Raw genomic sequence first — 26476 nt, forward strand, 5'->3', positions numbered from 1 at the left:
AAATAAAAAAAAAAAAAAAAAAAAGACCCAACCTCTTAATACACCTAATGTAATTTCTGTGCTTTTTTTTTTCCCTGGACAATTTTTTTTCCCACATTACGTATCACTGTTCTTCTGTGGGAGATAGTGTCTGAGGAATAGTTTATTGCCTCTTTTAATTGTATGAAAGATGCAATTGCTTGTTCCTTTACCTTTTTATGAACAAGTAGGAAGAATATCTAAGCTGTAGTCTCATTTTTTTACTGCTTGATTCCTGGAGATCACCTCTCGAGAATGAAAACACTTGAACTGAGTACTGCTGAGCACTTCCACCAGAGAAATGTTGGGAAACATGCATATGCTCCAGTACAAACCCCTATTAGGAATTTGAAGCAAGTTTCCTGGTGTTCCGATAAATGCGAGTGTGTGTGGGGGGAAAGTGGTCTTTGTTGATACTGATTAGATTCTTTTCTCCTCACCCTTTGTAGAGGAATGGCTTCTTGTTGGTACCAAACAAGGGCATCTTCTTCTTTACAGGATCAAGAAAGACGTAGGTAAGTTAATTTTAAGAATGGCACAAAAAGTTGATGGTATTTTTTTATTTCATGCACTTTAAAGATTATAGTGACATTAACACAAACATGGTTAATTGCTGATTTTTCCTGCCTAGAGCTTATTGAATATTATGTGGGATCTTTCGGAGAAGTGTATATACCATTTATCAGATGTATAAGAAAGATGGCAAGTAATATCAGCCCATTTGCCATCTTTAAATATGTTTTTTATTAGGTCTTCTTACAATAAGCTAGTGTATTTCTTGTGATTGCAATACTCATGGACAGACAAAAGCAGTAATTTGTGTTAGTTGTCAGAGGTCTGATACTTGTCATCTGTTAATGAAAGACTGGATTATAGATCTTTTTTTTTTTTAAAAAAAAAAAAAACTTTATTCATTGGTATCACAGGATGGGGGAGGGAGAACCCTCTTAACTATCTATGATATATGTACTCTTCTCCTTGCCTCTTGGACAGTCGGTCTATTCTAGAGATTCCACAAGGAGCACTGTTATTTTTAGATTTAGTTACAACTATCTTTCACTAAACAGATCTGTTTTTCATTATCTACTCTTATGTAGAAACCCATATTATTAAACACACCAGTGTAGAACTATATGGGATATGGAAGGAAAAAAAAAATCTATTCCCAAGTGCATCAGCTTTTGGAAAGGTGTTTGTTTGTAGCTGCTTGGGTTTTTGAGACTGAATTCAGCTAGCTTCTTTCTGAAACTTGTAGGCCATCTATTCCAATCAGAACGTGCTAGACTTGAGTTATTAGTGTTTTGTCTCACATGGTAAATTTCTCCCCCTTTTTTGCATCAGTGCCAGGAGAGGTTATGTCATCAGAAAGTGTCTGTAAGTGTTTATCCCTAAACCTCCTTTTAAACCCTTGTGGTGCAGTGTTTATTCCTTGTCTATTTTGCAGTGATGTGATCCCTAGCAATTTAAATTGCTGATATTTGATTGGTGTAGATAGTCTTTGGGTACTTTTGTATCTCTGGGTTTCAAGATATTTAAATAATAGATATTGTAATCTTAAAATCCCAGCAAGGCAAAAATCTTAACTGTTGATGAGGTCCTCAGATGGGTACAAGAAGTATAATTTAAATCTTTGCCTGGCTATGTAGAAAACTGCCTGATGTGGTTAGCTATTAAGTAAAAGATAGCACAGAGATATTAGAGTCATTCTTTTGGTGTTAAATAATTGATTTTGATTTCATAATTCTCTATGTTCTATTTAGTGTAAGATTTATTCAGTCAGAAATTTAAGGGTAATTTCAGTTTACATATTCTCTCAAATCTCTTTGGTAGGTTGCAATAGGTTTGAAGTGACACTAGAGAAATCCAACAAAAACTTCTCAAAAAAGATTCAACAGGTAGGAAATACTGGCTTCTTAACAAGGGGGAAGTTTTATATTGTTTTCAGGCAAGAGATCTTGAAATGTCAAATTTATTTCTGGAATCTGTGCTAGTTTTAACACAACTCTCCAAAGCYGTGGATTTTTCTGTGGGCTGCACAGCCCAGTGGTTTAGTCCATTGTCTCTTCCTATAATAGGAAGAAGCTTGGCTTGGTTCCTAAAGCAGAATGCTAAGAGTTGGGACTTGATTGATTTCTGGATTTTATGGAAGTACTTTAGTTTGCAGTATACCTCTAGCTTCTATGACTGAGAATATTTGCAAAATGATGGTAGTACTCTCACCCTCAGGCTGTGATATATTGTTTGATTTTTGGTTATATAATATGAATGTAATTCCTGTTGAAATTTAGAACTAAAGCTACTGTTGCTATTTTCAGGCAGTCATGTTACTGTTTCATTTTTTTGGGAAACTTTAGGTCATTTTTGATATTAGTGCTCAGGAAAGCACTCAAGATTATGCAGCCTCTTTCAGCAACATCCTGCACATCCTTTAGATTTGCATTTGTACTATTATGTATCTCTTATTCCAAATTTTCATACAAACTTACATTGCAAGCTCTGTGTGCTAGCTTACAAAACTTGGATGTTGGTGAATGAGGCTAAAATAGCTGGAGGGAGGCAGTATATAGATAGCTGCCTTACTGTTTTCATTATTTTAAGAGTATGTAAGTTTTTTTTTTTTTTGACCATCTATAATCAAGTGTCAGTTAGAGGTTTGGCTTGTAAATGTAATCTGATAGAACTCTTTCTTTCAGATTCATGTTGTTTCCCAGTTTAAAATTCTGGTCAGTCTGTTAGGTAAGTAAAAAAATAAACAAACAAAAAGCTTTAGTGAACTCTTCTCTATACAGTTACTTGGCTGAATGTGACACCCCTTCCACACCACCTGCATAGTGGTCTAGTTGTTGAAAAGTCATTGTCTAGGATTTAGGCTTTTTGACTTTGCAGAGGAAGCATTATGCAGCATAGACTGAGAAGCAGCTTTGCTTGTCGAAAACCAGCTTGGAGAACAAAATATTAAAAGTAACTACTGTGATTAAAAATTCACATTGTTATACGTGTGGGGGTGTTCATGTTTATACCCACACTTACACCCTCCACCCGAACACATATGTGTGTGTTTGTGTGGGTGTACACTGTATAATTGGGGATGAAACTTCTATTGTCCAAACTTATTTGATATGTGAAACTTGCTGTTGATGCGTTACACCAATGTCTGCTTATATGTGGACGGCAATCTTTTACCATATTGTGGAAGGTCTAAGTTTGCTTGGCTCTGACTACATTTATTTAACCTTATGATCTTCCTATGTTTTCTTCTGCTTATGTTGCTACTCCCTTTATGATCTCCAAGTCCCAGCTCTTCAGACTCCACCATGTGTAGATTTCTGCTGCCTGCGTCCTCGTGCGTACAAAAACTTGACCACGACACTGTCTGCTTGCAACTGTTCACTTCCTACTAATTTCAGGAGCCAGTTCAAAATGGTCTTTGTTCATACAGTCTTCCATTGTGAACTTGCTCTGCTCTGGTTTGTCTGCTGTCCCCATCACTCCTACTTCCTCTGCTTGGTTAGCACCTATTCTCAGTTCCTTCATGTAATTTTGCCAAAGCTGGTGTTAGTTGTCTTTTTGGCATTTATCATCGTGTATTCCTGTGCATCAGCACTCATTTTTCAGTTGTTGGAAAAACATTTATTTTCCCTTCTTGGAACTCTTCATTTCTCTCRCAAGTTCTTCTTCTGTAAACATAAACTGTGATAATTTGTTTGAATTAGCGATGAGCTCTACGTGTGTTAAATATTGAACAATAATTGGAATTTTGTTTAAAACAGAGAATAACATTTATGTCCATGACCTGTTGACATTTCAACAAATCACTACAGTTTCCAAGGCAAAAGGTGCATCTCTCTTCACTTGTGATCTTCAGGTAAGAGGAAGAACACATGGCACAGGTGCCCTTACTGCTATGTAAAAAGGATAAACTTTTTACGTTACTGGGAAAAGTTGTTTGTTAATTTAGTGTTACGTGCAAACTCCTTGAGCATTAGAACTTAATTATGGATATAGGAGTTTCAATTAAGGTAACAAACATTAATGTAGGCATTTTAATTTTCTTCTTGTGCTCCATAAGAGAGCTGCCTGTTAAGTCTGTAGCGTTTCACCTTCTGATACAAAGCTCTAAGACATTTTTATCTTGTGGTCTTAGTGAACTTTTATCTCCTACCTGTGAACTTTGAAGGTCTCTTTTTGAAGTGCTYTCTTCAATATAAATGTTACTCCTTTCCCTTACATTGCCAGCATACTGATTCACAATGTTTCCTTTCTCCAAGAGTCTCCATCACTGTTTTTATTATGTCTTTGTTTTTGTTAAACTGTATTGTCCCAGGGAATCTATGGGCAGCTATGGCTGGCTCAGGCCATAGTTCCTAGGATAGTGCAATCCTCCTTTAATGTACTGTGGTTTATAAAGTGACTCATTTCTATCCGATGAGTTTCTTAGCCTACCTATGTTATTCAGAAACCTTATTCATAACCAGAAGAGATGATTTTATGTCTTTCCTCAGTACTTTGATATTGTCACTCCGTGGGAGCTTAGCATTAAATCTTTTTTAATAAGTACCTAGGCTTTCTAAGTTTTAAGACGGGTTATGTCTTTTAAAGCACGTTTAAGTCCAGTCATTCCAAAATGCCTTGTTGTTTGTATATGGGCACTTGGACTTGCCACATGTCTTGCCAGAAAACTTTTCCAACAGGTTAGAATCTAAAACAATTATTAATGTTTTCATCCATCTGTATAATATGTTCTTTGTGTTGTTTCATYTCCTCTCTTCTTCTGCAACAAAGAGTTTGAACTGCTTATTCTTGTCTTATGTGGAAAGCTATATGCCAGCCCTGATAATCTTTGGTGTTTGTACATCTTCAGTTCTTTATACATTTAAAAGAAAAAATTCTGTAGTCACAATCCCTGTCATGTAACCACAGTTCATCTTGGAGTACCCCATCACCCTTCTCTCTGTGCTTCCTTGTTCAGGAAATCCACTTCTGGCGGGGGATGAATAAGACTGCTGTCCAGCTGACAGCTTTGCTTATTTTGAAGATTTTTGGCCTTGTATCATCTTCCCGGCCTTCTGATATTAATGTGTTTATACCTCTTTGTTTTCACAGCATTCAGGTACAGGGGAAGAGGTGCTGAGAATGTGTGTGGCGGTACGGAAGAAGCTACAGCTTTATTTTTGGAAAGACAGAGAATTTCATGAACTACAGGTGAGTTGGTCTGTTTCTATGGTCTAGTAAACCTCGYTCTGGACTACGGTTGCTCTTTATTCCTTGCTGTGGAGTCCCCGTTACTCACTCAAAGGCTTTGCTAGCTTTTAGGTACTGAGTGCGGTTGGTTCTGCAGTGATTTAACAAAGCAACAGCAAGTTAAGGTGGAAATGGATGATTGAAATGCCAAATAATGGCATTAATACAGTTTCATAAATTAAACCAAAGACTGTTCTGTATTCTAGTAACATTCCACATGTAGTATACTTGTAAGTCAGTGAAATGTATTAACAGAAGCAGCCTCTGTAAGCATACATAAAATGATAGCACTATGGGAGTGGGTCCTCTTCTACCTGAAGGCTTCCAAGCATATTGGGATGTCAGAAGGTAGGTACTGACAATAAGCGCAGAGAACTGCACTTCTGAATACCAGAATAGTGATTAAAAAAAATCTAAATGTTTCTATTGGTTTAGCTAAGCTGTCCTTTGGAAGTTACGCAGTTGATTCAGAGCACACCTTTCTCTTGTGCATGAATCTAGCCTTTAGTTCAATATTGCTTTTCATGGAGCTGGAGAAGCTGTGTGTGTGTGTTGAGAAACATGGTGTCAAAACAATTCTGCTTGTTACATTCTGTGATGCCAGATTAGACTTCTCTCTGCTTCTTCCTGAAGCAGTCATTTTTACTTATTTTCCTGTTGTTTTTTCAGGGGGACCTCAGTGTACCTGATGTACCCAAGTCTATGGCCTGGTGTGAAAACTCCATCTGTGTCGGTTTCAAGAGGGACTATTATCTGATACGGGTAAGACTGTGGTTTGGAACTGGGTGTGTAAAGAGACTTGGATGACAGTAGATACTGTATAGGCTGCTCTTATGCTCAAAGATTTGGTTTGAGATGTGAAAAACATCATCTTGTACTCTTGCTATTGGTGGGTTTTGAAAAGGATGATTTCAGAAGTGTCTTTTTAAACTGTTTTTTTGGTCTAGAAGTGATTTTTCTCTTTGTCACTGTTGAAACTGGCGTTTGGAACTGTTGTAGAAAAAAAGACATYGGAAAAGTTATGTTTTGGTTCAGTAGCAGTCTGTAGGCTCAGTTGGCTTGTTGTTTAATGTGTTAAGAAAGGAGACATATTTAAAAAGAAAAAAACCAAGATTCTTGTTATTTGACACACAGTGCAACTTAACCATTTATTTTTCTTTTTTGGTCTCCTCATGGAATTGTCTTGCTTTCAGTTAAAATTGCTTCATTTGGCAGCTATATTTGATAATTTTTAATAATATAGCCTTATAATTGGCTTTTGCCCATATCGTAAAATTTTGAGGTTTCACAAAGAAGCGTTTGGACACTTTCACTGGTGTTCTTTGTGCTGTGCATTTTAAATGCTTATATGAACTGTGCTCAGCTACTCTCATAGTAATAAGTATACACTACCTCAGGTACAGCAGGTAATGTTAATGCTTTATTTCTGAATGATGTATGAACAGGAGAAATGCTGATACCCAGAAATGTTCTTATTGCTAATCTTTAAAATTGCACTTGTCCTTTTAGTAATTAGTCTGAGTTGTGAATCCCTCTGCAATGCAGTGGGTTTTTTGTCTTTCAGGTATTTGATYTTCTACAGTTCTGAAATAAGCATTATGTTGAAAAATAGCATGTTTTTATTCCCCTTTCTCCCTGTTCTAGGTGGATGGAAGAGGATCCATCAAAGAACTGTTTCCTACAGGCAAGCAGCTAGAACCTTTGGTAGCCCCTGTAGCAGATGGAAAAGTTGCAGTTGGCCAAGATGATCTAACTGTAGTGCTAAATGAAGACGGGATCTGTACACAGAAATGTGCCTTGAACTGGACAGATATTCCTATAGCCATGGGTGAGAATGAGCAGTAGTTTTAATTTCGGCTGTCATATGATGATCATAATTGTATGTTACGTTCCTGGTATTTAGAAGCTAGCTGGATTCTGAGTGTGACAATTCTTGGAGTATTCCAGGTTGTACTTTCCAAGTGTGGAGAGTTGCATTTCTTTATTTCTATTTCTGTCACTCCTTTACTCCTGGTCTGCAAGCCTCTCTCCTTTTCAGAAAATAGGCGTATTGGCTATCTTTATAAAGTGCTAAAGTTTGGAACATAGGTTGTGTGTTAGAGCACCAGCTTTTCTGTGCAGCTGAACAAAAAGTTCATGTATTGAAAGATGAATAAAAAGCTTTGCAGTATTTGCTCTATTAGCAAATTTCTGTCAATCTCAGACATTRAATTCTTTGATTAGTAAGCAAAAAAAAAAAAGAAGACACACTTCAAGGAAAAAAATTTGAAGGTTAATTCTTTATTTAAGTTATGCCTCATTTCAAAGTATACTTGAAAAAAATTAACTTCTGTTTTTGATCTGTTTCACAAACAGAACACCAGCCTCCCTACATTATTGCTGTTCTGCCAAGGTATGTGGAGATTCGCACTTTTGAGCCTCGATTGCTGGTACAGAGTATTGAGCTGCAGAGACCACGCTTCATCACCTCTGGAGGGTATTGTGTAAAACTGATTATTACTTTTGTTGAGCTGTCTGGATGTGGTAGCACTTTGAAAAACTGTCTGTGAGAAAGGAACAGCTTTTCTGACTCCCTTGGCTCAAGAAGTAGCATTGAAGTCATCCTTTGTCTTTTATGAGCTGAAGGGTAGGGGCTGGACCCTGAGGAGTAAATGGTAGAGCTAAGGGTCCTTGGGCATTTCCAGTCACTGGAGATATTTTTTTCTCCTTTAAGCTTTGCAGTATTGCTTGAGTTATCCTTGCAACTGGTTGATCAATATGTGTGTTAACAACCACGTTTGTTTCAGATGAGGTATTACCTCTTTCTCTGTGCTGGAACTTGGTAGCTGACCTTTTGTCTTCTTTCCAGCACGAATATTATATATGTGGCAAGTAATCACTTTGTTTGGCGACTCATTCCAGTCTCCATAGCAACGCAGATTCAACAACTTCTACAAGACAAGCAGTTTGAGTTGGCTTTGCAGTTGGCAGTAAGTATTTCTACCTCAAATTGAAAGGATAATGCACTTTTGCAGCAGCACAAGTACACGAAAGGATATCTGCTTATTGCTTGACTGTAGCTAGTCCAGAGAATTTAACCTCCTTATTGTCAGCTTTGCTCAGACCGACAAACTCTTTAGTGGGTTTGACCTCTTAAGTTTTTAGTTTTTTGTTGCCAGTTTTCCGTACTGATCCATTGTGGTTTTAGTTTTTGGGATATCCTGTCGTGCAAAGCRTTACTCCTTTCAGATGTTTAACAAATCTGCCAGAAGGCAACTGAAAAGTCAGTTGGACTTCCAAGTCTTTGGACTGTTTGTAAACAGTTTTGCTTGGGAGTTGTGTTTTTTGTTTTGTCAGATGACCAGGAATGTTTGTCTTCCATGTTATTCCTGAAGCATAATCTTTTATAGAGATGCTGAATCAGTATGTTTAACTGCGTTGCTCATACTGCTTTAGGATTTTAAGTTTCACTGTTCTCTCCCTCCTCCTTCAAATTTCCCTAGGATTTCACTAAGATGAATTCATTTCTTTTTATATTGCTGATGTGAAAATACTTTAAAAGGCAAACCAGTGAAGATATGCTGTTGTGTAGTGAATATATAGATAATGGGAGGTAGCTTTTCAAACCTTTTGGGTTTTGTCAGTAGTACAGTCAACATAATATTTGAGAATTGACTTCTGATGTGCTTGTTCTTAGTAGGTTATCCTTTTTGGAATATGACAGGCTTTTGGATTTCTTAATCTTCCCAAAAGAGAGTGCTCCTRTTATTTTTGTAGATGGTTTCATTCTCACTTATGAGGCCCAAGTGTTTYATATTCATCAATTTGTGTTTGTGTAGGAAATGAAAGATGATTCGGACAGTGAGAAGCGACAACAAATTCATCACATTAAGAACCTCTTTGCCTTCAACCTTTTTTGCCAGAAGCGTTTTGATGAATCCATGCAAGTTTTTGCCAAGCTTGGTACAGGTAGGTGCTTGGGATGGCCTTGAGATACCTAATGTTGGTGCTCTGCAAAAAGAGCAATAAAAGCATTATTATAATGGATTGTCCTGCAGATGTGACAGATGCAGTTTGGAACTTGTTCTGCTTGGACCTTGAAACAGTCTTTCTCTTGCCTCTTCTGGCTTGTTTTACCTTCTAAGCAAGGTTCTCTTATCTGGAACCTCACGGACATAAAGTTGACTACAAACAGCTCTGTCAGAAGGCTAACCTTGCTCAAAGGCTACGTATGTTTTGAGAGTTTGTAAAGCAGTATGTCCTGCACAGTTACTAATACTGGTTGTTTCTTTGCTTAGATCCCACTCATGTGATGGGTCTGTACCCTGACCTCCTGCCCACAGATTACAGGAAACAGCTACAGTATCCCAACCCCCTGCCAGGGCTCTCTGGGGCAGAGCTGGAGAAGGCACATTTAGCTCTCATAGACTACCTAACTCAAGTGAGTTATTCTACGTCTATTTTTAGAGCAGTTGGAAACTCTATAACAGTAGCTCCTGCAGGAGAACTAAAAAATATGAGATGTCTCTCAGAAATGGGGRGGACATCACATGTGACGGTGAGGACTGAACAAAACTTACTCCTGGACCAAATTTGAATCCGAGTGCTTTGTTTTATTTTTGGTAGCCCTCTGAAGAGAACTTGGGCTCATGATCATTTATTGTTTTTGGTGACTATTCTGGAGGGCACTCCATCCAAGAAATGGTCCAAAAGCATGCATTAGAGAAAGTGGCACAAGATGTGGTGGGTCCCCTAACTTCTTGTCCTTTTTCTTGTGTTATGACTGGCTTCTGAACTGTTTTGGTGTCTTTTCGACTTGACTAAAAGGAAGCTTGTGTCTGAAGCAGGATTTTTTTTGTGTGTGTGCACAGTAATTCAAAACTTAAATTATTCTTCAAATGTTTTAAGTGTTCTTATTTTTTTAAAATAGCTCTATTCAGGTTAACCAAATTTCCTRCTATGTGTTTTCTCAAGACTCTAGAAATCTTACAAACTTATAAATTGCAAAATAAATATGTATGCCTTCATGTGGTTGGAAAAGTGTTATGCTCAATATTTAGAAACAAACAAAACTTGAAGAGTAAAATGGTAAAATAAGTTATTATTTAGTCTTTTTTTCTTGGTGGATTKTATTTTCTGGGAATGGGATGGAGAAATCCATGGACTTTTCCTGTTAAAATTTCATTTGATGTCCTGCAGAAAAGAAGTCAACTGGTAAAAAAGCTAAATGATTCTGACCATCAGTCCAGTACCTCACCCCTCATGGAAGGAACRCCTACGATCAAATCCAAAAAGAAGCTGCTACAAATTATTGATACCACCCTGTTAAAGTGTTACCTCCATGTGAGTTTTTGCATGTCCTAGAGGCCTTTGCTTTGTAATACAAACTTTGTCAAGAGTTCAGACTGAGAAACTCGAGGAGCAGGATAAGAAGCTACTTTAGAAGCTTTCATGAAACTGTCTCAGTTTGGTCTAAAAATGATCTGTGAACTTTGTGGTCTTAGCTAGTTTCCTCATTGGTCAGGAAGCAGTTTCAAGGAACAAAGCAGGCATGTCCATTTTGAGTGACTGCCTCTTGTTGTTGAACCTTGTTGCTAAGGTTGTTTTCAAAGCTGGCCTCTATTCTGGAAGAGAATAAATCTGATGTATTGTCCCATCAAATGATGAAAGTGTACAGGACTTACTCTAAAGTGTTAATAGTCACTTTTTGTGCTATGAGACTTACACTTTTCTCTGGGTTCTAGTGAAAAGGAGCAGGGTCCCRTGAGCTTAGGTGAATGTTCGAATGGTCTTATTTTTACTTGCAGACCAATGTAGCGCTGGTGGCGCCATTGCTACGTCTGGAAAACAATCACTGCCATATTGAAGAGAGTGAGCATGTACTAAAGAAGGCACACAAATATAGCGAGCTGATAATACTGTATGAGAAGAAGGGTCTGCATGAAAAAGGTAGGTATGGGGTTGGTGTGGGGAGAAGGAACAGGTGCATGCAATCCCAGTCTGAGTTTTAACTTGTCTTGACTCTGCAGGCAGAATTCAGAAGGTACTTTGTTTCTGGATCTTTCCTATGATTAAGTCTGTCTTTGTTCTGTTACCTGTTTGGCTGTGTGTTTAAAACAAACTTTTTTGTTCTCTGTTAGCAGAACAGGAAAAAAAATGCTTTTTTTCATGGTTCAAGTTTGAATGATACTCATCTGGTTACACTAGAATCAACCTTTTGTTTTTCTGGAAGCGTTACAGGTGCTAGTTGATCAGTCGAAGAAAGCCAACTCACCTTTGAAAGGTCATGAGAGAACGGTGCAATATCTGCAGCATTTGGGTAAGTGTGGAGTAGAGGCTGGTTAAAGCATTGTTCYTTTTTAAGATGTCTTCAGTCTGCTTGGGCTCAGCAAGTCTTCTGGAATTTCTTGGTTATTCCGGGGCTTTCTGAAAAACARCTTTGCTGTGTGTTTCTTGCTCAACTCTTTCAAAACAAATAAAGGTTATTTGGGTCTGATGACTTAAGGATAGTGAAATCTAGTTGACACAGCCCAACAACTTAATGCTTAAATGGAATGTTTTACACTACTGTCATTTACAGCCTGTTTCCCCCCCCCCCCCCCCCCCCAGATAAATAAGAGATATAACATACCCTTTTTTCCTATGGCCCCCCTTCTACCATGATTAGTTGATGTGTCGTTTCTGGGAGTCCCTTAATTAAGGTGATAAAAGCTTTTAATACTGCTAGGTTTTAAGAACTTTTTACCTCTGTTCTCCCTTTGAGGCTTCAGTAGTTCTCAATTTCTAATCTAAATYTTTTTTTTTTTTTTTTTTTTTTTAGTTATACAGGATGTATTTCTAGTTGCTTTCATTTCTAAGTGAAGTAATTCTTCTTTAATCATCTCTTTTCTGTAGGCTTTTGAGTATGTAGTGAAATGTTCTTAAGTAGTTCTTCAGTAACTAAATAAAGAGAATTTTCTCCAGACTTGTAACTGTGGTCTCTTAAATCATCAAATATGCATTACTACTTTGGATTTGACAAAGTAAACACTATTTATTGCACCTAAGCAATTGCTAATTTTTAATTGTGCGAGTGACCATGTCTGTCAAAAATTCAGTCTTTGTTCATTTATGTTGAACTTGCCACAGGGAGAATGGTGTATTTGGCTGGATGGTAGATAATTTTCTGTATTACACTATTCCTGTCTGTTTCAAATAGTCTTATGTAGAACGTCTTCCTGTCAGACCTCACRTTTGAACTAGTGATTTGTTGCTAAGAATGTTTAAAAGTTCAGTGTGTGCTTTAATCCTAGCAGCATAAAACACCCTTGCCTGTCACCTGCAGTGGAAATTTCCATGCAGCTGTATGTCATGAGCTGAGGGAGCCTGCTGGTTTATGTGGTGTGATGTGATATCTATAAACTTTCAGATAGTTACTTGATGAGATCCTTCTTTTCTTCTGCCATCTTGAGGGTTTCAGTAGGTTATGGCTTTATGATTGGTGATTCAGTTGTGATTTCGGCAAAGGCAACTAGAGTTGGTCAGTGCTTTAGAAAGGATCTATTTAATCTCTCACTTGTTTATGAGCAGTTAGATTTTTCTTTCTGTCTGTTGTTCTAAAGGGGACTTAACTCCTTAGCTCCTCCTGAGTTRTCCTCTCCTTTAAATATTTTCAGTGAGTCAAGTACACTCTAGTAGAAGATTGTTCCCCTGAAGTGAAAAATGTTCATACTGTACAAGACAAGATTAAGACAACTGAGCTTGGTTTTGTTACCAGTTATCTAAATTCTGTGGTGCTTGGTATGTGATTGATACAATGCTCATTCCTATTAGAAATGATGTTTAAACTGGGGCTTTAGCTTGGAATGATTTGTTTATTTATTTATTTATTCCAGAAATAATTCCTCTTGTAAGTGAAGCTTTGCTGTTTCTGAAAGCATCTGCTTGTGCAGTGAGTAGGTAGATCTTAATTTAAAATCAACTGCTGCTTTTTGTTCCAGGCACAGAGAATTTGCACTTGGTATTCTCCTACTCCATCTGGGTGCTGAGAGATTTTCCAGAAGATGGGTTGAAGGTAAGTGTGCCTGAAACAGACACCTTAATGTTGAGGTTCTTAATGCAATGTATGGAATGGAAAGAACCAGATGATAATCTGTAGTATTCTATATAATCCGTAGTATTCAAAARAAATCTATGAGAGTCTAGGTATTAGTGTTAAATCTGATGAAAGATGTAATTTGTGTTGTCTGTATTCAGTACTGTAATACCYTTAGTGGTAGATGAAGACAGCCTTTCAATTTTTCTTCTAGTTTTCTGTTCATAGAATACTTTAAATACTGTACCTACTGTTAAGACTTATGAGGGTTCCTAGCTGCCTATTGCAAGATCTGATGTTGCAATTTTTACACAACAGCATATTAATGACAAATTATAATTTGCCTTTCTTATTTTCCATTTTTTCTTTAAATTATAAAATTGGCTGCTTGTATTTGGTAGGGGGTGGATATTGTAAAAGAAAAGAAAATGTGTATTGCCTATGGCAACAGTGGGCCTGTATGTTATTCCTTTCAGATGTGACATAGCTTCTGGGTGCTTAAATAGGCTGTTCGGATTTTTCATACTTCACATACTTATTCCTTTGACTTATATGATGGTATGTTGGGTTTYTGTGCTATGTCACTTAGATTTAACAAATTAGTTCTGTGAATAAAATTTTACTTGGCAGATATTTACGGAAGACCTCCCTGAAGTGGAAGCTTTGCCAAGAGACAAAGTGCTCGGTTTCTTGATAGAAAATTTTAAGAGCTTGGCTATTCCTTATCTGGTAAGAACTCAGTCTGTAATAGTGCATTACATTCAGTACAGTGTAAGGCTTTGGTTCTCCTGGCATTGGAGCCTGATGCTTTCAAATAAATAATTAGGAGGAAGCAGAGTGGGACTCAAAAATATGAAATTTAAAGTCAAACTTGGTAAAAAGAAGCATGGAACTGTTGCTTGCTTGAAACAAATCATTTTCCAGAGGAAGTATCTGTAACTGAATCTAAACGTGTGTTTATAGGAACACATCATTCATATCTGGGAAGAAACTGGTGCAGACTTTCACAACTGTCTCATCCAGCTGTACTGTGAGAAGGTGCAGGGCTTAATGAAAGAATATCTCAGTTCTCTCCCTGCAGGTATGCTCARCCTTTTCTGGTGGGAGGACTAGAGGGATGGAACAGCACAGGGTAGGCTTCGTGGCATAGTGCTGTAAGCCTTCGCTGATCGTATCCAGAAGATATCTCAAGCAATGAAGGAATTAGGGCTGCAAAGGTTTATAGGGAAGACTAGTGTCTTGTCTTTCTAGAAATCTTGGGGGAACGAAATATGCTTTCTTCATGGAATGGCAGCTACTGCTATTGGAATTCTGGGTATGAAGGGTAGAGAAGAGTTTTGAATAACTGTACCAATACTCTAGCCAGGCACTTAATAATAATGTATTCTAGGGAGCTGAGGTAATTTAGCAAGTGCACKTGATTCTCAGCCCATACAACAGCTTTTGGTTCCTTCTCATAATGATCTATGGTTATTTTCGTCTGTGAAATACCCTAACTTAAGTTCCATTTTCTTCTGTATAGATAAAACACCTGTGGCTGCCGGGGAGGAAGGAGGAGATTTGGGAGAGTACAGGAAAAAGCTGCTACTTTTTCTTGAGAAGTCTAGCTGGTATGAACCTGGTCGACTAATTAGTGACTTCCCCTTTGATGGTGAGTTCAGTTTCCATGGGCTAGCTGAAGCCTAATTGTTGCATTGTACAACAAAAATTCTTAATTTATTATAGAATTGTGCTAGCAAAAGACAGAAGATGGACAGATTTTAGTTATATGCCACTGATGCGCACGTTAACTCTGTTTTGACTGGCACAAGTAGGTCTTTCTCACTCTCTGCAGGATTCTTGTAACCGCTGGCCTAAGATTATGCGGTGTTTCCCATCACTCTTAAATGTTTGTCCTGACTTTCACATGAGCCTGAATTGCTCAACAGAYGTGAAGTTTGTACTGTGACTAGTGTCAAGCAGGCATCTAGTCACAGTGTAACTTTAACTTATGCTCATCCTGCAATTTATAGTTTCTTCTGTTAGTCTTGAGCTTATGTTGTTATTTCTTTGTGTAGCTGTTGACTAATCCTTCATGCTGTCCCTAGGTCTCCTAGAAGAACGTGCTCTGCTCTTGGGTCGTATGGGAAAGCACGAGCAAGCTCTCTTTATTTATGTTCATATTTTGAAGGACACCAAAATGGCTGAAAAGTAAGGATCTCTCTATTTTTCACAAGACTTAGTTTGTTCACTGCCCTGTGGATAGGATGTGTACTGAAATGTTGCTATGCTTGCAGCAGTAGTACTGTAAGCTTTTCATGATTCTCTGGGTTTCCAGATTTCTTTATTTGGGCCCTTACAGGTATATGTATTACAGATAATGATGCAATCCCCTTGAGATTGATCTTCTCATGATCCTCTGTCATTGTGCTTTAGTCTGGGGCAATTTGATAGTCACTAACATTCTGTGTTTCCACCTTGTTACACAGGACTTTCCACTCGTCCTTAGCTTGAGAACTTCTGTGTGTTTTGCTTCCCTTGTCTTTGAGAGGCACTCACTAGACCAGATATAAAGTTCCCTCAGTTAGCATGATTCTCTTTAGTAAAGACGTTGCTCTTTGCTAGATGTATTGTRTCACGGAACCTTCACGATGAATCTAAAAGTAATTGGATGAGAATACATTTAACCAATACTGGCAGGTGTATCTGAACACTGTTTAATCTAGCTATTTTTGCAGATAGTTTCAAGAAATGCCTATTGGAGAACGCTTAACCCTTGTATGCAGTGTACAGTGGCAAATATCTTTTTCTTGTGATTCGGACTTACTGTACAGTAATTTTATGTGTGTGTGTATATAATATATACACAATATATATATGCAATTTGTGTATATATATATAATATACACACACACATATATATGTGTATATGTATAAATTTTTTTTGCGTTATGGTATGCTGATTGGAGATCAACTTTTTTTCCTCTGCAACTGAATTAAATTCAGTTTCTTTTTGAGCATTTTGTAARTTGATTGGCTTTGGGAGACTTGCACAAAATCTCCCTTTTCTCAGTAACATTATGAGGCAGAATGAACAACAGCATGTTGTTACGTGATCCCATCTAACTGATCAGAATTATATGTACAGTCATCTAACTTGATTGGCCTCAGCAATCTAAGTGTTAACATACTAATTTCTCTTGATTGATTCTCTGGGTTCCAAAAGTTTCYGCATGGTTCACTTGATTCTTCTCTGTTCTAGTTACTGCCATAAACATTATGACAGAAACAAAGATGGCAACAAAGATGTAAGTAGCTTTATCTCTGCAGTCCTCCTGACTTTTGAGGAAATTTGGAATGTGTATGCCATGCCAGGAAGTTTAAAGTTTATGCTTTATACAGATTTCTCAGAATTAGTGTAGGTGGACAGAAACCTATGTATAAGCCCTTGGAATTTAGAATTAGTAGCTTTCACTGATCTTACTTTTTTAGGTGTTGTGTGTGGTTACTATAGCACTGGAAATGAGCATAAATTTTTTGTAGCTAAATTTCTGATGCTGTTCAAGAGAAGCTAGAATACTATGATGTTTTTATTTCAGTTATATCTATTAAAAAATAATGGTAAAAAATGAGCAGCAGTATGTTGTTTTCTAAAGATCACAGTCACACCTCCTATGCATATTTGAATTCATTTAAAAGGTACTGCTWTTTTGGAAAAGCCTTAGTTTAGAATGCAAGTCTTAAAAGACCTTGAACAGCTTTGATGTTTTTCTTTTTTGTTGTTTTAAGATGATAACTGGTTAATTGAACAATTTAGAATTCTGACTGACAGCCTGCTAGTACCGTCATCATTTTCTACTAATACCATAATTTGTGGATGAATGTGATGATTCAGAATCTTTCCTTTGTGTGAAACAGGTCTATCTGTCTCTACTCCGGATGTATCTCTCTCCACCTAGTGTTCATTGCCTGGGGCCAATCAAGATGGAAGTGTTGGAGCCTCAAGCCAATCTGCAGGCTGCTCTGCAAGTTTTGGAGCTACATCATAGTAAACTTGATACCACCAAGGTAAGGAACGCTTGTAAGGCTCAGCTGAACACTCAGATTTTACTGTGAGTACAAAGGGAATCGGAGCAGGCATGTGAACTGATTATAACGTCAAGCTAAATGTGACAACTTATGTTCTCTTTTGTTCTCTATTCTTTTTTTATTTTTTTCTGACCAAGTATGTTTTGCTCTAGGCAATAAACCTACTTCCAGCAAACACACAGATTAGTGAGATTCGAATCTTCCTAGAGAAAGTCCTTGAAGAAAATGCCCAGAAGAGAAGATTTAATCAAGTACTCAAGAATCTTCTCCATGCTGAGTTTCTAAGGGTAAATACCCATCACCTGTCATTTATTGAAATGGCATTTTAAAGCTGATGGTCAACAGTTATAAAACCTGTACCTTTATACAGGATATGCATGCTCTAGATGGTGCTGTGGTGCACCTGAAATTAGTAGATAGTGGACTGAAAATCCACTTTTCAGCGGATGCCAAGTACCTTTTATTTTGGATAATGCATGTGCTTTTGCAGTGAATCTCTGTAGTTGCTGTGCTTCGGTGTGAATTGCAGCACAGTCTCAGAGTGCGTCGACTGTATCTATTTCAGGTAACCAAATAATGCTCTTTGATAGTTCAGTAGAACGCTCCRTAGTAATTGAAGTGCTGTAGTCTGTGGACCAGACTAGTCCAAAGAAAAAACCCTAGAGTACATAAAGTGTGGATACTGGGTCTTTGGTACCAACTACTTTGCTTTGCAGACTACTTTTTTTGTTCTATGCAACTTCCTAATCTAGGTGTAGCCAGTGAAAATCAAATGTTGAGACAGGTTTCAGTTCTACCAGACTAGAAAGGTAGCTGTGGTGTGGCATTGCTTTTTGAGTAATTTTTTTTTTATTCTCTTAGGTCCAGGAAGAGCGGATCTTGCATCAGCAAGTGAAGTGCATTATTACAGAGGAGAAGGTGTGCACTGTATGTAAAAAGAAGATTGGTAACAGGTGAGAGCATATGCCTTAAAGTCTGGGGAAGAAATCAAATATGAATCTAGTATACTTATGTAAATGAAGAGTGTTGCACAAATCAGGATGCATGTAGTAGCAGAGTAGCACTATGAAGGAGACTTTTGAGGAGTTCTTGAATTAGAAATTATATCAACTCAGCTGGGTGGCTGGGAAAACATTAAAGTTTGTCTCTGAAATTTATTGCATGARTTTCATCCTACTTTTAATATAACAAAATAAAATCGTGTCAGAAACTGTTAAGGCTACTTGCTTCAAAGCTCCAGAAGGCAGAAAGTCACTTCTCATCTTGTATTTGGAAAATTTTGTAAAAGCACTGCCTAGTTGTCCTGCTTTTTTGCATCATCCTTCTCAGTTCTAGTTAAGAATCTCAACTTGAGATGCACATTTGATGGTTTTGTGTATCTGATGGCTTTGTGGTTCTTTAGGTGATTTACACTTGTAATCTAATAATCCTAGGACGTCTAAAAGTAGAACTGATTTGCTTGTCTGAATGCCTATAACTTTTCTACCATCTCTAGCAAGTCACTACAGGCTTAAATAGTGTACAGATCTTTTCACATTTTTTTTCTCATGATTGCACTCCAATGAAGTGTCACATAATTACTTTTTTTTTTCTTTTTGATATGAACCTTTCAGAGAGAGCTTTGACAGTGATAGGGAATAGTTCTTTTTTCAAGCTGTTTTAATGAAGACAGGTCTAAGTTACTGCTGTGCATATTCAAGCTTTTGCTGTTAGTGTGTAGCATCAGAATTGAATTTATTTTTGATAGCATTAGAAAAATCCAGACAGTGAAGTTCAGTAAGGCTTTGAAGGGCAACCATGTCAGTATGTCACAATGTCTTTGAAAGTTATTATTGGCAACTTCTAAATTAAATATGCCTGTAGAAATGAAAACRCACAGTCTTGAAGTGAGTTATTTTGCCTGTTCTTTCAATAAAGCATTTGAGCTGAAAGTTAAACAGGAAGGCGTTGCTTTTATTTAGCTTTTCTTTTTGTGGATTCTAACTGCTCAAATACTCTTGTTTGAAAAAGAATGAGCTGATTATTTGCACTGAAAGTTGATTTTGTGTTCTGTTCTCTTCATAGTGCATTTGCCCGATACCCTAATGCAATAGTTGTGCATTATTTCTGCTCCAAAGAAGTCAACACGGCGGACACTTGACCTGGTTGCCAAGGTCAATAATTACAACATTCATATGAAATTCAGAAGTGAAGACTAAAGAAGCTGATGCCTCTGAGATTTTGAGGCTTGTTGCTAGGTTGTCCTACATTGTGTAGAAGTCATTTGTATCTGTGGACTGACTCTACTTACTGGCTGGCGATATTGACTTAGGAGAAAATGACTTTTTTTTAAACCATATCATTATAGTGCTGGCGACTACCTGGAACCTCTCAATACTCAGATGCAGAAGAAAGGAAACTGACCAGCAGTGAGCTTTTATTGCACTCCAACCTTGCAAATGAGTTGTCAGACAACTGTAAGGTGTTCACCAGAAGTCAAGTTTTACTATAAACCTTTCCTTCTTTTAAGGTAAAAATTCTGTGATTTGGCCTTGTATGTAAATAGTTCTGATGTTCTTCAAAAAGCCAAGTCCTTTAAAGTCTTTGCAGCTGTATTGGCATTACATGGAGATCACRAGGTGTTAAAGATGCAGAAGGCTATTGTGCCTATTTCTAGAACTAGTAATTTAATTTTACCTTCATTCTAATAAGGGGAATATCTAGATGCTGGCCAAAGGAATGCTTTTCTTGGTGTTTGGTGTGTTATCGCCCGACCTCCTGATAAACAGAAGTTTCACAGGAGGTAGCCAGGCAAACAGCAGGTACCACTGGTAAGCATTAWTTTTTTTCCTCTTTAGTTTGACAGCTGTAAATAAAATTAACTTGTGTGCTGTTTGCACTGGTCACTCTTAGTATGAATGGAAGCTCAAAGACTATTCTGAGAAGCAGCTTACATCTGCACTCACACCAAAAAGCAAAGAACCCGTAAGCAGCCTCTGAAGGGACTGAAATAGCTATTGCTTGAGCTTCTAGACTATACTTGAGATACATGTGTATATAAAGTTCTTCAGTCTCTGGTTCACTTTCCAGCATTGAATTAAATGCAGACTATTTCAATGTCTCTATTTTAAATGCTTTAGAACAACCCTGTTCTGCTCAGGCTGGTACTGCTCTTWAATTACACTTGGGCCAGAAGTCTTTAACTACAAAAACTGGATTGTAGCATACTCCTTATAGGCTGTAATATTTTTGTCTAATTTATTTTTCCACAAACTTTAATCTATAGCGAATTGGTATTAGGGATATTAAAATGTTTAGCTGGTGCAGAAGGAGTCTTATCAGCAGTAATGAAAGGCAGCAGTAGCAAATAGACCAATAAATTGGATCTTGGACACCAATATCCTAGCCTAGCAATACTTTATTAATAAATGTGTAATTATTAAGCCTTGTGGAGCGCATGGCATGTAACTACCAGGTACCMCTTCTTAGTTATTAAGTAAAGGAATAAAGCCTGTCTGCCTAAGGTGTAATGGGATCTCAGTAACTTCACAGGTTTACTTAAGCCTTTGTTACATAGCACTTTCTAAGGAACAGATCTGCTGTAGGCTGATCCTTATTCACCTTTGTCACCAGTGGCAGATTCTGCAAACTGCAGATGTACAGTGTGTTAGCTTTACCCCTTCAGTTAATACTTGCCCTGGATACTTGTATGTGTTTTTCCTTTCCACATGTGCTAATATATATTGTTACATGCCATGAATTCTTATGGATTCCTTGGTCTGGTGTTTTGCTACTTCTGCGCTTGGATGTCACGGGCAGTACTGCTACTGATGCCTTTCTGCAGAGGCTGGGTAGAGGGAATCTACGGTGTTAATGTTTTTAACCTTGTATTTCTTCTATTTGAAGAAGAGAGCCTAAAGAACACTTGTATTCAATTTGCACATTCTGTATAGATCTTTATATACTAGTTTAGGTACAGAGGGAAGATGATTTGGGAGAGTTGTGTTTACAGATCATTGAGAATGAAAGAAGGGTATTTATCAAGGCCCTGTATTCTTTATATACAGATATAACAGTATTGCTCTGATTTTTATCTATCTTATGTTTAGTACTGTTAGTCGGATTTTTATTTAATTTCATTGTCTGCTACCAGGAAAAATGTAGTCACATATRAGGATCTTCATTGTACTCTTCTTTCACAGTTAAGGTTGTGCCTCTGTTCACCTTCATTGCATACCTTTTGCAGAGATGTGGTTTGTGCTGTAACTTTTGTTTCTTAAAATGTGGTTTGGATTTACTAATAATACAGCAGGTTTGTCTAAAGCAATATATTGTAATAAATATTGTGAACCAGTGTGTGTTTCAATGATTGTGCAGTTAAGCTTTTCTGAGGTACTGTAATTTTTTTTTTTACACTATATTAATCCTCACTTTCTCCTGGAAGTCAGAGATTCGATGCAGGGGTTTTCAGTATCCCCCTTGCTTTAATATATTTAATTCCAGTGAGGCCTTGTCTTATGACAGCTGTTGTCACTTCTGAACTTTGGTTTTTTTAGAGCTACAAGTTTATAGTATGCTTGTGAATGCTCCCAAAATCCTATTAACATTTTTGTATTCTTTGAATGCTTTTGAAAGTCTTGCACTATTAAATATGTATTTGCTAGAGAACATTAAAATTACTGATCTCCTTTTTTTTTCTTCTTTTTATTTGAGTGATGGCATAGTATTTCTGGAGTTGGGTTTTTTGTTCCATTTTTTGGTTGGAGTTTTTTTGAGCATTGTATGATCAAATCAGGAAATGTTTAGGTTTGCAGGCTTACAGTTTGGTGACTTCAGGTCACAGAAGACTACACTGGGATTGGAAATACAGATCTTGAGTTTTCCTATTTCTATGGAATGGGAAGTAAAAACTCTGCTTCCAGGCAGATTTTGTTTCAGTGTCAGACAATTGACTATACTGATACTTCTGGAGAAAATTAGCCAGCAAAAGCTCTCCATGCCTTGAGAGAATTCTTTGGAATCCTAATTGCTTCTAATTACAGATGAACGTCCATGTTCCACGTCAGCTTCCATTCCAATGTTCCTAGTAGGAGCAAAGCAGGTGCCTTGCAATATCTGTGCACATTGTTTGTGAAATACTATGTAATATAGTTAGTGAGATGTTATTTGTTGTTAATGAAAATACTTAGATGAAAATGAGGTATACATCTGTCTTTACCTCCATGGGGATATCGATCCAGGCAGCGATGAAGATACCAAATGTGAGGCTTCATGTTTTGATGCCATTTTGTTTGCTTGTTTTAGTCTGATAGGAAATGAGGATAACTTTCAGATACTAAGATGTCTGTCAACAGTATCTCTAGGTCAAGTCAGTGTCTGTCAGAGAGCTTTTGTTCTGTTTCATGTCCTGAGCCTTATCTCTTCTAAACGTCTGTGAATGTGTGAACAGCTTGGTACTTACCTGAAGAAAAAATGAAACCAAATAATCAAAAAGTAAGCTTAATTCCAAAATCTCATCTGTGGTACCTGGCAGGAGGCAGTCAGGAGCATTTCTGCTTAAGCATCAATGTCTGAGGATTATGAACCTTGACAACACGTATCTTTTTGGTGTAGTTTTTAGGTTCTGCAGCAGTGGACCRTGCTGCCCCAGGTCAGAGCCCTCTAGCCCCCAGTGCATATCATGGAGTCTTTGCTTACCGCTGTATAATGTCTTTATCTCACTATGGCAAATGGTAATAAATGGCTTAAGGTTGGCCTTAGTSCCTGAAAACTGAACAGTTCATGAAACCTTTGTTTTCTGAGATGCTGGTATTTCATGCTAGTGAAGGGTATTTGCTTTATACTTTGACCTTGTAGTTCAAGAGGTCTTGAACTGACTGGATTGCCTGCTCCTTCAGGTTTATCTCTTCCTTACCTTTAAGTATGATAATACTTCTGATTCCTGACTGAGGAGCCTAGGGAGGATCTCAGGAGGGATACRGATAGGAGATTGGGCTGTGAGGACTATTACTTAAGTATCTGTCTCTGATAGCCTGGACTCCTGGGATAGTAACTTTAGAAAGYCTAACTTAATGTGCCAGAATGCCCGAAGATGGAGACTTCTCAGCTGATCTACTTGGCTTAGTCAAGCTTTGTCATAGAATAGACTAGTGAAGAGAAATATCAGTGTTATGTGAAAAATAATTGTATCCTGTAAATTTTTTTCCAATGAGCCTGTTCACTTTAAGGGATTAATTCAACAGTATTTTATGATTTGTAAGAAATGTGAGGCTACTCCTCTAGAAATGCTGAGATGCGTAAACTTTGGGGTATTCTAGATATAGTAATGGAGGTCTGTTRGTCTGAGAAGTGATGGGCAATACCTTTTTCATCTTCATGTACAGTTTGCAGAGAGAAAATAAGCTAAAAGATTGTGGTGTTTTTATTTGTGGTCAATGCTGAAGTTGCTTGAGGTGCTTGTACAATTGGAGGACAAGATAGCAGGTACTTCTTAAATACAGACCAGAAGAAAAAGATCTTTAAAATTTGAGCTCTTCAGCTAAGAGGAATATTCATCAGCAAGCGTCCAGATGAAGACAGTTGCTCAACTTGGAACAATAATTTTTTCTTAAATAGACAGCTTTCTCAATTGGTTGACTAACAGTACTAGGAAACCTGGACCTAGCTAATATCCCAGCAGTGAGTACCTGTTCAGCTCCAGAGAAGAGCTTGAATGTGACAGTGGGGGAGCAGTGTGGGCCAAGGCTAGGGTTGCCAGGTGCAAAAGAAGACTTTTCTCCAAATCATGTAAGAAAGTGTATGCTGAGGGAGAGGAGAATTAAACTTTATTTTAGCGGTTGTATATGAAGAACTTTGTTCAGAACCTTCTGAAATCCAAGCCTGGGCTTGAACTGGAACTGTTGGGTGTAATCTTAAAGCATATTAAGTTACTGCTAGCTTATGACTTCATTGCAATAGATTGCTTTTCAAATTTATATCAAGTTAAATGCCTCTTAATATATCCTGAGTTTGGGTTACTGTATAAAATAAGTTTTATTTCAGGAAAATTGTTTTGTAGAAGGAGACTTTAAAAACTGTAAAAGATGATAAATTAACTGTTTTTCTGTGATCCATTTGCTGTGTTCTACTTATCTTTTCCTGTAGTAAATTCTTACATAAACATTTCTCTTTATTTGCTTCAGGAATCAGGAGGAGAGATGAATCTTGTTGATTCTAATGCTGAATTGCTTATGATAGTAATTCATACCAGGTGGATCATGAAATAGGATWTTTTTTTATCTGAAAACTGATTTTTTTGAGTTACTCACTATCCTCTGCTTCTAACAGAAGAGCCACTTAGAAGTAATGTACAATTGTCTTGCTCTGTTAGAAACTAGTTACTGAAGGTCTTTTGTCATTTTGCCAGAACACAGGGCTCCCATCTCTGGTAGCTGAATTTTGTTATTCCTCTATTTCAAAGCTGCAAGAATTTGTTTATAAATTGCTAATTAGCTTTAATGCAGATTTCATTCTGAATGTGRCTAAATTTTAGGGGAAGCATCCAATGGCAGGAGTTTCCTCTGAATATTTCTAGTCAATATTAATGCTGATTCAACACCTACTATTTTTGCTGCTGCTGAGGGGTTGTTTAGATGAGCTGTTAGATGCATGCTGTTTGACAGCATCAGCTGGACTGATTTGAGTAAAGCTGTCAGTGATAGACTGTAATTACTCATAACRTGTTCTCAGAGGACTTCTAATGTTGCAAAATACTATCACACTGCACACTAACACTGTTTACTTATTGTGTGATCTGCTSACTGTGAAACAGTTTTAAAATATATTTTAAAGAGCTTTCAGTTTTTTGAGAAAAGAAATACCGTCAGCATAAGATTGCTTTACTGAGATTTATTKGAAGAGGGCAGAGAGCTTCAGGAGGAGGCAGGTAAGCTTAATTTAACACATTTAGGCAATCATAAGATGAAAGTTTTAAATACTGTTTGTAGTAACTGGTTTAGAATGAGTGTAATGTTAGTGTGAGCTAACATCATCAATGAGAATGATACTAGYTCAGGTATGTGAGATTGCCTTAGTTTTCCTATGTTATAATGATCTATATTAATTTAAATACAAAATAAACCATATTAGTATAAATAAATCACACTTAAGATTCTGCGAATTTGCTAATATAAATAAAACCTAATGTGACTGTGTTCCACTTTCTTTGTAGTGGTATGTAAAAATGCAAAGGAGTTGCTTTTTCAACTCAGTTTGTCTTTGCCTTACCATTTTAACAGAGAATGAGCTTTGTCAGTTGCTGACTATTTTAAAAATGACATTGTATTTACTTTTTTTCCCCTGTGCATTGACTGTAAGTATGAAAATCCAATAACTATTACTGATCTGTTTGTGTTTTCCTAAATGTCAGTTCCTACATTTTTTTTATTTTCTTGAATTCTGATCTAGTGGCTGACAGTAATGACAGGAAATGATTGATGAATGGGACCRTGTTGAGAACGTGTCACGTTCTTATGTCTGTCTGTGTTGGTGACGTGCTATTGGACAGCTCTAATACATTCTGTACCGTTTTCTAGTTGTTTCAATACTTAAGTTATATTGGTCTGCTTGTTTAGTTTGTTCTTCAAAAAAATCCTCAGACAACCCAGTTGTCAGCAGCTGTTAACAAATTAATCACTTCCAGCAAACAGTTTTCATCTTTACTACTTCTAAAGCGCAATAGATCCATAAAAATCTGCCTTATCCACTCTACAAATTTTCAAGAGCATTTGGTTGAAAAATCAAGACTGCCACGTGGAAATGAGAACAAAGAGGGATTTGGCAGACTGCTCTAGCAGTGAGAAGTTAGAGGTGGTGCTGGGTCGTTTTCCCTGATACATCTTAATACAGACTGGATCTGGTCTCTGTACTCRGGGCTCTCTGTGACTTACCTGAACAGCTGGTGTCAATGGCAGGTTCGGCTTTCCCTTGGGCCTGTTGGATGGGAATTTCTTTTCTATTTAGAAATACTCTTCTGTGGTATACAGATGCTCAGAAAGGGTGTGGTATGGGCAAAGTCCTGAACTGGGTTGCTGGAGCCCTGGAAGAAAATCTGAACTCGGAGGGCGGGGAAGGTTGAGG

General features: G+C 37.4%; 1 protein-coding gene across 4 annotated transcripts in view; it reads left to right on the forward strand.

The window, feature by feature from the left end:
* VPS39 (VPS39 subunit of HOPS complex) overlaps positions 1-21713 on the forward strand; it is a 22778-nt gene extending 1065 nt beyond the window's left edge. The window contains exons 2-25 of one of the 4 annotated variants that reach the window (XM_085299871.1): positions 468-533; positions 1849-1913; positions 2712-2754; positions 3789-3883; positions 5122-5220; positions 5929-6021; positions 6904-7087; positions 7615-7735; positions 8108-8228; positions 9078-9207; positions 9537-9679; positions 10438-10581; positions 11046-11187; positions 11471-11557; positions 13218-13291; positions 13943-14041; positions 14276-14393; positions 14835-14963; positions 15400-15502; positions 16554-16599; positions 17210-17359; positions 17533-17667; positions 18242-18333; positions 19445-21713. In XM_085299871.1, coding sequence (XP_085155997.1) covers positions 468-533; positions 1849-1913; positions 2712-2754; positions 3789-3883; positions 5122-5220; positions 5929-6021; positions 6904-7087; positions 7615-7735; positions 8108-8228; positions 9078-9207; positions 9537-9679; positions 10438-10581; positions 11046-11187; positions 11471-11557; positions 13218-13291; positions 13943-14041; positions 14276-14393; positions 14835-14963; positions 15400-15502; positions 16554-16599; positions 17210-17359; positions 17533-17667; positions 18242-18333; positions 19445-19520 — 2555 coding nt within the window. In that variant the 3' untranslated portion in view covers positions 19521-21713. Of the gene's footprint in view, positions 1-467; positions 534-1848; positions 1914-2711; positions 2755-3788; positions 3884-5121; positions 5221-5928; positions 6022-6903; positions 7088-7614; positions 7736-8107; positions 8229-9077; positions 9208-9536; positions 9680-10437; positions 10582-11045; positions 11188-11470; positions 11558-13217; positions 13292-13942; positions 14042-14275; positions 14394-14834; positions 14964-15399; positions 15503-16553; positions 16600-17209; positions 17360-17532; positions 17668-18241; positions 18334-19444 lie in introns of those variants that run through there. The other 3 variants (XM_085299872.1, XM_085299873.1, XM_085299874.1) reach the window with 3 other exon arrangements.
* The last annotated feature ends 4763 nt before the right edge of the window (positions 21714-26476 follow it).

This window comes from Rhea americana, unplaced genomic scaffold, assembly GCF_003343005.1.
Source record: "Rhea americana isolate MKP2758 unplaced genomic scaffold, rheAme1 scaffold_155, whole genome shotgun sequence".
NCBI lineage: Eukaryota > Metazoa > Chordata > Aves > Rheiformes > Rheidae > Rhea > Rhea americana.